The sequence below is a fragment of the Aptenodytes forsteri genome, unplaced genomic scaffold (genome assembly GCF_000699145.1).
Source record: "Aptenodytes forsteri isolate BGI_AS27 unplaced genomic scaffold, ASM69914v1 Scaffold237, whole genome shotgun sequence".
NCBI classification, from domain to species: domain Eukaryota; kingdom Metazoa; phylum Chordata; class Aves; order Sphenisciformes; family Spheniscidae; genus Aptenodytes; species Aptenodytes forsteri.
Genome location: NW_008794451.1, coordinates 3,008,909 through 3,021,022, shown reverse-complemented (window position 1 = coordinate 3,021,022; position 12,114 = coordinate 3,008,909). Strand labels below are relative to the sequence as shown.

General features: G+C 43.7%; 1 protein-coding gene across 1 annotated transcript in view; it reads right to left on the bottom strand.

The window, feature by feature from the left end:
• LOC103908170 (transforming growth factor beta receptor type 3-like) overlaps window positions 1-12,114 on the bottom strand; it is a gene marked incomplete at its 3' end in the record, with an annotated part of 58,915 nt that overhangs the window by 13,012 nt on the left and 33,789 nt on the right. The window contains exon 2 of the mRNA XM_009290496.2: window positions 8,744-8,928. Coding sequence (XP_009288771.1) covers window positions 8,744-8,928 — 185 coding nt within the window. The remainder of the gene's footprint in view (window positions 1-8,743; window positions 8,929-12,114) is intronic.

Genomic DNA, 12,114 nt, shown 5'->3' with positions numbered 1-12,114 from the left:
ATGATAAGTGTTATCAAAAGCGTGATCCACATTAAAAAAAAAAAAAAACACATTAAAATGTTTGTTCCTCTTCTCATATCTTCCCACTGCAAGGTTTTACTTTTTCAGCTGATACAGGAGCATGGCTGTCAGGCACAGCAAGCTCCACACAATTTACATTGGAAATTTTCCCCGATGCTGGGAGGTTGGAGGAGAACAATTTCATTAATTCCAGCTTTTGGTTCAAACAGACACTCCAGTGAACAACATAAACACAACCACTCATGACAAGCGTTGCTCCAACATCTCCTACACACACACACACACACACACGTACAAGCCCAAAGCTAGATTGGAACCCGCCCATCAAGCTTGTGATATAAACAGACTCCTGGAAATGTCATCACTTCCTTAATTATCTTTTCTTGGGGAAAGTAACTGTAGACAAAGCAGTAATTTATAAATACTCCAAGGCATGTCAGATAGAAGCTTTGAGGAGGGAACTGGAGACCAAGAATGTGAATCACAGTTTATGATCAAAATCAAAACACATGCATCTGCCTGAAAGAATGTGTGAGCGCATGTGCGCAGCGTGCTTACACACACGTGAGAGATGGAGAAGGAGGAACGAGTCCATCTAGTAAAGACAGCAGCAGCAGCCCCATTTCTCTCTACAATCCTGCAACAGCACATCAGTACCTGTGGGCGCTTGCAGCAGAGGAAAACAAGAGATGCCAATTTTTAGCTTCCAACCGGTCATTTTAAATAGCAGTCAGCAAAACCGAAAGATTTGAGTGATCAGAAAAGTCATTCTGACATTTTTCCTTTTGAACCCTTTAGCCTTCTGTGGTGGGCCTTGGCATGGCTTCAGACACCGCTCCACGCAGCTCTCTGAAACTGAGAGCAGGTCTCACTTTCTGGGCACAGCAAACAGTCCCATTTCTAAAAACGGAAAATACTGAGGGTTTTTACAGCACTTTCCAAGTCATGAGGAGTCACTGCTGCCTCTTTAAGGGTAGACACGCATCAAGCCACGCTCCTGCAGGACAGCAGGCTCTGCACAAACAGGCTCCTCTGGCCGACACATGACTTCCTCTGGCAGTTCTGGTGGGCAGAACTTGAAACGATTGCCAAATCCAATGACCAGCAAATCCTGAGCTGGCTGAAAACAACCCACAAAGACTGCAGTCCAGAGCAAGCAAGATGAAAAAGCCACATTAAAAAAGGCTGGATTTTATCCAAGCGCAGATGCTTCAAAGCGCTAACGAAGACAAGAGGGGGAAGAGGGTTGTGAGGGCTCTTTAAGAAATGGAGGCTGGGGTGGCTGTTGGTTTGTTTTTTAAAGACATGGCAATGCAGTGTCCATCAATCAGTCAAGACAACGAAGACATCAGTGTCATTTTGCTGCGACTGTCATCCTGTCGCTGCGACTGTCATCCTGTTGCGACCGGACAAGGGGGAACGGCTTTAAACTCAAGGGGGGTAGATTTAGACTAGCTATAAGGAAGAAATTTTTTATGCTGAGGGTGGTGAAGCGCTGGCACAGGTTGCCCAGAGAGGTGGTGGATGCCCCATCCCTGGAAACATTCCAGGTCAGGCTGGACGGGGCTCTGAGCAACCTGATCCAGTTGAAGATGTCCCTGCCCACGGCAGGGGGGTTGGACTAGATGACCTTTAGAGGTCCCTTCCATCCCAAACTATTCTATGATTCTATGATTTTAGTGTATTAGCTACATGGGAGTTGCAGCTTTCAGTAGACATGGCATCATCTGAGAAAGACATTGAACGATTACAATTTCTGTGGAGCATGCTGTCAGTATCTTTAAGGCTTTATAAGGTCTACTGTGTGCTTCACTTCCGAATCAGTCCAGTGGTCCGGCAGCCTGGACAGGGCTGTGGGGAAGGGAGTAACAGCAGCCTGTGAAACCACCCTGGTGAGCCAGTGGAGCTACCACAGGCTGTGGGCAAGCTTTGGAAAATACCCAGGATCAAGAGATGCATGTGATGAGGGACTGCTGCTTTCCAAGCAACAAATACAGGGTGTTCCTGGAGTACGTCTGCCACAGCGTCATTCACAACTTGACTCTGAGACCTCACTGGCACGGAGCACTGGTGGAAGCAGTAGTTCATCTGGGCTTCCCGTTCTCGATCTTCTGATGTGGGCCCTTTCCCTCACTCTTACAAGTAGTATGCAAAGCACCGTGAAAGAAGATTGTGATAAAAAGCAGCAGTCAACCTTAAGCCTGACAGAGAGGTCTGCAGGTGGCCAAACTCATTTTCCACCGCCACTCTGCAGGTCCTGGTTGGACTGGTAACATTTTCTGCGCATGACCTTGTAAGCCAAAAATCATCAAGGAACAAACAGTAACAGGGTTAAAGTGATCCTCTTGATCTTGATGGGCTCAGCATAACAAGAGAGCTGCCCTGCATATGTGAGGTTGAAGCCAAACAAGAGTTGTGGAAAACTTGAGTATTACGCACCTACCCGGATCTAGAGACGGTATCTTAAAATGTCCACAGTGGCCCACAAAAATGTGCAGTACAAAAGTAAATACCGTTTCTTGGTAACGTAGGACCAGGAAAGATCTACAGCCCCACTGAAACCCTGACAGCTGGGGAAGCCTGTGTGAGCAAAGTGTAGCGTATGTGTCACACCAAAACTGTAAAGTCAAACACCTTCCCAAATGGCAAAAGTTGTTTCCCAAACTACTCTGGTCTGTCAGCTCCCAATACTGAACTGGCTGGCTACGGGACTTAGGGTGTCAGATCCCAAGTGACAAAGACAATCTTTCCTGAAAGACACCCTCTCATTCGTTGACTCATGAAGCTGGATAAGCTCATCCCAGACTTTGACCAAACCTCTCCCACATTGTAGGCTTTAGGGTTTACCTTCTCACATTTGGAACAAGATCCTTTGCCACCAAGTTACCACTCCTCTTATCTGAAGTCTCAACTCAGACTTCTCCATCTCCAGAAAGATTAAGCATCTCCACTACTTCCATCTCCTCTTCTTCATCCCCAGACAGACTGGGCAGCAACATAGCCACAGCACCGCTCCTCTCAAGCCATCTCACTATAGGTAGTTCACGCCACCCCTGGTTCAAAAACCCTGCGTATACTTGCATTGCCACTTGTAAGTCTGCTGCCATAGTTCGATATCCATTACTGCTGCCAAGCAAAGGTGTTCAGAAAGTGGAGAGGCAAAACCAGCAAAATACCCTTGCAGTGTTGAGCACCGGTCTACACCTTGGCAGAGGCACAGACAGGGTGCTTTGTTTTATCTTTGAAAGCTTTTTCTAGAGCAGCAACTATTTTTCTTCAAAACGAAGGCCTTTGGCCTACCAGAAGTACCAAACATACCCACGTGCAGCAGCGTAGGCTTCCCACCGTACCACGGTAAACGAGCAGAGGGCAGATGCAATGCAGCCTGGCAAACAAGCAACATGTCCTTTATTTCCCAGCCTAAATTCTGCACCACATATTCTGGTCAGCTCACCAGAAACATCGAATTTGTATGGCCAAGTGGTCCGGCAGTGCACAGATCCAATATTAATGGTAGTGAAGACTGCCACATATTCTGGTCAGCTCACCAGAAACATCGAATTTATATGGCCAAGTGGTCCGGCCAGATCCAATATTAATGGTAATGAAGACTGCAGTCTTACTCAAAAGTTTAATCTCACAGAAGTAACAAACTCTTTATTCTTGAGCCTCTTATCCCATGCAGTCCTAAACTCATACTAAAATAATAATCCAATTATCTAATTTGGATTATTAAGCCCATGCTGCAGGGTGCTTCAAAATTCAAACTAGCCTGTCTTGTCAGTTTTAGAGCAGCTGGTCAAGCTGACACTGAGAGCTCAGCCCTAAAAACCAGAGTGGAAAAAGGAGCTGACCTTATTTTCACTATATCTGAGATCCTGAAGTCTCAGAAAACAACCTAAGTGGACATTTGACTGGCACTAAATGGAAACTTATTTTAACAAATGCACTTTTAGAGGAAGACACAAACAAAATGGAATCAAACAAACGACCAGGTAACAAAAACCTCACTAACTCCAGCTGTCAAATAACAAACCTTGAATTCCCTTCTTGCCTGCTGTCGGCACAAGACCTCCAGGCCCCCTCTGACCATGGCTCCGGTGCAGCAGATCAGCACGTTTAAACCGCACCCAGAAAGTGGCCCCTTTATCACAGCTGAATCTCAAGGCTGTCCCCAGATCTCTGAATGCCTGAGCATAAAACAAAACATTTTTCCCTGACCTAGCCTTGGGTAAGGCTGTTAAAATGAACACACTGGGAAATACAGTAAGTATGTAGAAAAATAGGCAAAATGAACCAGGTTTTCATCACCCTCATTGTCCAGATCTTCATAGTCCTAAAATACAAAACCATTGTGATGCACAAGAATTATCCTGAATTCAGGATGCACTGCAAAGACAGGGATGTAGAAATACATTATCAGGTGACTGTTTCAGAGTCTTTTCCTGTCCCATTTTTACAACTTACAGGATCTCTTCAGAAAGTACTTCAATATTGGACTTAAATAATTTTGCCCATCATTTTATGACTTTTAAGGGGGGTCAGCTCAGGAACCTGAGATACATCACTACTAAGTATCTGGCTGTTAAAATTAGCCTGCTCCACAGGAACTAACAGGCATTTTAATATCAGGTTTGCTCTCAAAGGAAAACATTTTTTTATTATGAAATTGTTGCCAAGTAACACTGATTAAACAGTGGGGAAAAAGTCTGTCGAATTATTACAGCCTCAGTGGCGCTACTCAAAATTATAAAAATAAAGATGAGTCCTTGATTTTCCTGCCTTCATTTCACATAACACATGTTAAACATCTGTATCAGGCATAACATCTTAAAGCTATTGAGGATGAGGATGTCAACGAAAACAATAGTGAATCCATTGCCAGGAACTCTGATTCCATGTATTCACATGTATTCAATCCTAAGTATTCACACGAGATTAATCTTATATGCCCCTGCTCCCCCTTTAGCTATTTCAACTGTGGCTGCGTGCCTGAAGCAGCTCAGGGAAATTCAACTGACAGGTATAATAAAAGAATCCTCCATTAATTTACGACTTGATAATCTACCCAAGGAGTGACTTTCATCTTAAAATAATTTTTACGTTTTTCGATACAGATTTTTCTGGTGCAAATCTCTAGAATTTCCAAATGCCTCCGCAAACAACAATTGTTTCTCATAACAGAACAAGCAGCTCCATGAGAAAGCAACTACCTCCTTTCTAAAAACTCGGAAACTGAAGCAGTGAAGACACCCAAAGTTGAAGAGAAGGCTACTGGAAGAGTTCAGTAGTTCCTGGCTTTCAGCTGAGACCCAGATCAGTACAGAAATGCACGCATGCACTCACTTCCCCAGGAATATTTGATCAAATAAAACAAACAAAAAAGGGCTTGCATTTTTCATGCCAAGTTCAATATAAACACTTGTGGCTATTACATGCACCCGTATTCTATTTCCTATGATAAAGCACGGCCAATATGAATTGTGATAAAAGACATTTCTAAGAAATACTTGAGAAAGATTGGAACTTTTGGGGTTCTTACTTGAAGAAAATGTCTTCACAGTCTCAACAAATTGAGATATCAACCCAACAGGGATTAACAAAGTAAAATACAAACAAATTCCTTGAAGATCACAGATACGATTACAGCATTTCTGAATACGACCTTGTATTTACCAGATTTCAGCCTTAACATGACAGTGCTAAATTACTGATTTAGTTTTGCAAAGTTTCTTCAGAATACATAATCCCATACATTTCCCGTCCACCTATTTTTTTTTCAGTTTACAGGGAAGAAAAAGCCCCCAAACCTTACTGATCTTTACAGAAAAGCCTGCACGTTACAGGAGGAACACATGCCCCTGCCGTGCCCTCCCCCCGCATCAGCCACCCCTCCCACGTTTAAATTTGCGAACGCTTGTTGTCTGTATATTCTACACAAGCATCAAAGCGAGTTAAATTAATGCATACATGTATGTTGCATATTTATGAGAACCAGGATAACTCCACAAGTATGTTTAATGCATGAGCCCTCCAAGGAATTTGCTAGGGGAAGTTTACACTCCTCCCAGCAAGTAAGGAATGTGTAATTTAGCAGCATCTAGCACAGGGCAGGTTAAAAACAAAACAAACCCCGACCTCCTCCCCCAAAGCAAGCCTTCACTTAAAGATTTTCAGATCTTGCATTCCACGTTATCAGAACTTCAGCCAACCTCTGAACGAATGCGTGATTTATTTTAAACACGCTTTCGATGCTGCTGAATCTAACTAATGTACTGTCAAACAAAAATACTGTTTTTATTTCCAGAGTATACTGGAAATACTGTATGACAAACAGATCTCTACCTTCGCTATCAGCATTTGCAGGCAACAGGAAATACCTCAGCTGGTAAATCAAACTAATTTAACTTGAGGTGATGGGTACATTCTACTTTAAGACAAAAGGCCACTTGGAGTTGGTTTTTACAATAATGGAAAAGATAACATTTGCTCTGCTTTGTTTTCCGAGTCTGATCCTATAAGTAAAATCCGATCTTTCCAAGTTGTTTACACTCTTCTGCTCGACGCTGTCGCCAGCAAGCCTTGCTCCAGCTTCCTGTGCATTTTCAGAGCAGCCATCTCTAAGGGCTGTGACTGGAAACTGGTTGGGAGGCGGGAGAAGGAGGCTGAGGGCTACAAATTGTGAAATACATTCTGTGCCCTACACTTCGGTATACCGCAGAAGTGCACAAAAAAAACCAGCTTGGCGCAAACTGCTTTCTTACCGTAAGCACATGAGAGGAGGCACAACCAGCCTCTTTCTGCTAGACAGCAACTATTTTTATTCAAAGCCAAATATTTAAATCTTCTCTCGTTCTGTCAAGGTGATTAGACAGTAGCGGCACAGCCTGGAACCTCGTGCGTGCGTGACTCCAGCTCACACCGTGTCTGCGCACAACTGCAGAAACGGCACTGTGAGGCAAGGAGCGCTAGGAGCATCGAACCAGAGGGAAATTTGGGTTTATGCAAATGCGCGCTTTGCAGTTGATTCATTCCGGTCTCTCGGGAGGTACAAGCTCCAGCTGTAGCTTGCTTCATCCCATCTCCGGGCACCCTTTAGTAACTAAGAAGTTACAAGTTCCCGCTATACCATGTCCCCACAGCGAGGGCACTCTTCTGCCCGTTTTCAACAAAATTTGTGATTACCTTGTGAGATCTACCCCTCATAACAAATCTGTCTATGACTTGCCAGTGGATTTAAAGGTTCCTGGGTGATGGGAGAGGCACTGATAAATACGTAGCAGAATCCCATAAGGCTGTTTAGTTTTCATAAGAAACTATGTTACCAAAACAAAAAAAAAGGAGAACAGATTCCAACTACAGTTTGGTTTTCATGCCCAGAGAACTGATTGTACCTACACTTTTTTCAGGCATTCACAGTGCACTCATCAGGCCGATAACCCAGTGCCTGGCAAACTAAGAAAGGCTTAAAAAAAAAAACAAACCAAAACCCAAAAAACCCCACCAAAACAAAACAAATATAAAAATCTCTGTTCCTCATTCTCAGCCTCCCCCCTCCCCTCCCCCAAAAAAGGTAATTTTTCTATTCATTTCGTGACAGTTGAACTGAAGAAGACCTGACATTTTTGATTAAGGGCAGCCAACGAGATGCCTACTGAAAAAATAGTAAATAACTTTTTCATCATACAGTAGACTTTTCAGAGAGTGTATATACTGAAAATGAACACAACAGCTGAAGTTTCATGGATGCATACAATACACATTGAGCCGAACAAACCACAGACCCAACAAGGCTGCTATTGAAGTCAGTGGAAAGACTTTGATTATGGCCAAGAGTATCTGCCTTTATTTAAATCACTACAAAAGGCTCCACTTAAAAGTTCTTTCAGCACAGATTTAGACCCTCTTTTTCTAAGCTTCCGCCTGCTAGATCATCATCTTTGTTCTCTCATTACAAATTCTGCTAATTGTGTACACGCACGTTGCTCTCACAGGACACAGTACTAAGGATTTGTGTGTAAGAAGATGAACTAAGAAGCTCAGCTGTCATGGCATACAGTGTTTTCACTTCGGCACTCTGTTTTGATGTGTTTTGAGAGTAAACAACAGTACTGCACAACTTAACATCAAATCTTTTCTTCTTGCGCTGTTGCTTTCAGAGCAACTGAAGTTCTTGCCAGTCCCTCCGAGTGCAATGTACATAAATAAGTAATTGGACTGTACTTAAGTACTACCATAGTCAGCAACGCTTGCTTTCTGTACGGCAGTCCCCCCTCAGTGAAGCATTAAGGATGTATTACAGGGGTAAAAGAATCTGAACTTAAATATTTGTTTATAGTGGTCATGGCAGGGATCCAAAGGTATTCATGTTAATTTACAACATATTTAGGTAAATGATCTGCTTTTGAAGACAGCCAATTCTGTAAAGGCCTCTTGTAGATCTAAATCTGTTTCTTATTTCCTTTGCCCACCCTGTCACCTTTTTTAAGTATACTTCATGGTCGTGAAAGGTGATGGAGAGAGTGGCTGGGTATGGAAGCGGTTTACTCATATGACAGGCAAAGCATAGGTGGACAGTATCCACACAAATTGCGCATGCTTCTTTGTAGTCTTTCTGGTCGCCATTCAGAAATAACTTTATTCAGCAAATTAACATAGAAAAATCCCATCTGCAGACACACTTGTAGCCAGGGATCTGGACAAAAAGTAATTTCCCCTTTACCTCTCTTTCATGATGGCCAAGACCCTCCTCAGGATTTCTGAGATTGAGGACGTGCACCTCTTGCGGCAGGCCTGTCGTGCCTCGGCTTGCACAGCCAGATAAGACTGTAAAACTCTCCAATAAGGCATGGACTGGGTGCGAATTGTTAACAGGCGATAAGACACATTCACTCCTAGGCACAGGACCTGCAGAGGAAGACACAGATGCACATCATTTGGAGAAGAAAGCAATACACAGATTACACCTGTCAAATAGCGATCATCCTTTTGGTCACAAACCCCACGGGAACACAACCAGAGGCTTCATGTTCATTATCCACAAAATGAAGACATTTATTTCCATTGCCCTTTTAAGTTCTCCTGAATATGCTAACTCGTTGGTTCATTTCTCTGTTAAAGTCTAAATTTAAAGCACGAATTCCAAAACTGGAGGTAGTCTTGTCTTTACCAGGGAGGAAACCAAGGATAAAAGAGAAAAAAAGCCCCAAAAAAACCCAAAGGAGAAAAAACAAAGCAGTGATAGTGGTAGGAGGAATTGGTTCATCTTAGATGTGAATTATTTGTTTATGTCAAACATTGTTATCTCCAAACATTGAAAAATGCAATCATGTATATATAACAATGAAAAGTTAATCTCTAGGATAAAGTAATTACATCAGGAAGGATTTGGGTGAGTTGGGTTTGTTGCTTTTGAAGCAGTGTTGATTTATAGTGAACGTCGTTCAAATACATTGTACAAAACAGCAGGCATCTGTCACATGATAAAATGAAATGTTTGTTTACCGAGTCTATTTTGTGTCTGACAGCAATTATCTACACTGATAACAGATATCTAGTCCAAAACAGAGTGTACGCCCTTTCAAATAATCACCACAGCATGATGTAGTGCCATACTCTTATATAGTACGTGAGACAGTGTGATGTGATACAGCAAGATAGCACAAAAGCTGAAACATAGGGAGCAGTTTACATTCAAACTATATCTCAGGAAACTAAAGCAAGACAAATATTTATGAAAAGCAGCCCTGCTTTTCCAAAACGGCTCAAACCCACCCCTGACAGTAACAGATACAGTATGTTTTGGATTCAGAAGGTCACAGGAGAACGTTAATTGACTTAACCCCTAATTTGCACCAAAGTCACTCAGATAAGAATTAGACTCACATGAACCAGCCAGTTCAGAGGCTGCAAGGCATAAAAGAGAAATATAAGCTAGAAGCATGAGGGTTTTTTTTCCAGATAGCGTACATCTGCAATTGAAGTAAAATGAGTCTTTTGAAAAAAAGTTCAAAATGAAAGAAAATCCTCAACTGACCAAATGGCAGAGCTCTGTCTGGTTTTGTGAAGTCTACATCCAGCTATTGCAGCACTAGAGATCATTTGACTTTGGTGTACACATATGTTTAATTGTATTAGCACTGACCTACACTTCGCTGGTTCACTCAAGATACAGTTAGCAGCTGGCTGTTTAGACGGTTCACTCAAGATACAGTTAGCAGCTGGCTAACTGGACTCAGAGAGTCCATCTTACAACAGACTTTATCTGGAAAAAGCAAAGCCCTTGAGCACAGGGAGATTTTCGCAGTGCCTCGGGCCATGCGTGCCTTGTCCTGCCAAAGGGGCCGTTCCTGAAACCCACCGTGCATAGTACGTATCCTGCCAGCTCCCACAGACAGGAGTATTTGTTAGAGGCAATGCTCAAGACATAAATTATGCATGCCTGTGCTTGGGGTACAGAGGATAAACAAACTTTCTGCTCTCTAAATGAGGAGCTTGGTAGTACCACTGACCACCAGCTTGGAGGGTTTGAGGTTTATTTGAGTTTTTTTAATTCCTTTTTAAGAATATGCCTACAAATTGGGACCAGTCCAAGCAATGATACTCAATTACCAAAAAAAAAAGAAAAAAACAATGAAAAAGTTGCCCCTTGTAACATTTGAAGAAATATTTAGAACTTGTAACAATAACACAACCAGCAGAGAGGTCTCATTTTCCTGATGTACAAGTGCAGATCAGAGAACCTACTAATCAATTAGCCCAGCCACTGATGTGCAAGTCCTGCAGCAGACCGCGTTATACAACCTGCACAAAAAGCATTTCTAAACTCCATAAGCGTTTCTTGGGCTGGGGAACAAACTGAGAACCAAGGAGTGCTTGGTCATTGAATTTTTTTCTTGCAGACCAGAATGGAGTTGACGTTTGTTAAGATGCTTCTATCATAACACACACACGAAGAACAAGGTGTAAGACTCGGAACAAGACAGAAATGGAAACGCTGACAAAAACGTGTGCTTTCCTTAGCAAAGGTTCAGGAGAAAGAGCAAATACCTCCCTCTCAGCAGATGGATTCCCTTGTAAACACCTATTTCCATGAAGTGCATCTACCAATCTTCTCCTCCAGCCTTCATCTGGTCTTTATTCTGTACAAATTTGCCACATTAGAGGAGAAGACATCTGGATTTTCCCCCCACTTCCTACAAGGACTCATCCACATGAAGAAGATAGTGACTGGTACGTTCAGGCTGCCTGTAACCGCCTCCCTCGCCGGCACCTCAAGCGCGCATTAAGAAAGCCCTTCTTTCAAGGCCCTCTGTTCTGCTCGACGTGCAAGATGGAAATACTCCCGGAGAGAGCAGAAGTTCACATCCTGGATAACCGTGCGCAGCTGAGCTTATCTGCACAGCGAAGGGCAGACCGAGGCATGCCTGCTCTGCCTGCGCTCTGTCCCGGCTGGACGCGGGCCAGATCTCCTGCAGAAACCCCGTCACCCTGCTGGCCGCGAGCCCGCGCGGCTGTACCAGTCTTAAGCAGGGCACCTTAAGCAGGGCTTACTGGTGTGGGCCCGCTCTTACACCCGTACAGCTGCGTGGCGCCCAGACGCGCGCTGGCTCGTGCCCGGCCAGCCTGAGGCACGCCGCTTCTGTCAGCCCTATTTTGAAGGAAGGGGTGCACAGAGCGGCTCTGAGCCGCTCGGTGTAAGAAACCGACGTTTTCAGGGAGTTATCGCATTTGGTAGACTTGCTTTCAGACCAGCCTCATGAGCAACTGAGACAGAGGCCTTGAAATTGGAACTGAAGATCAGAGTATCTCCTGGAGGCTGGCTCCACTGCGCTCGGGCCACATACGCGGTAAGATTGCCCACATACAAGGAATGACGGAGGGGTAAGTAACAGAGGGGTTACTAGCGATAGGACGAGAGGAAATGGCCTCAAGTTGCGCCAGGGGAGGTTTAGATTGGACGTGAGGAAAAATGTCTTTACTGAAAGAGTGGTTAAACATTGGAACAGGCTGCCCAGGGAAGTGGTGGAGTCCCCATCCCTGGAGGTATTTAAAGACGAGGAGAATGAGGCGCTTAGGGACATGGTTTAGTGG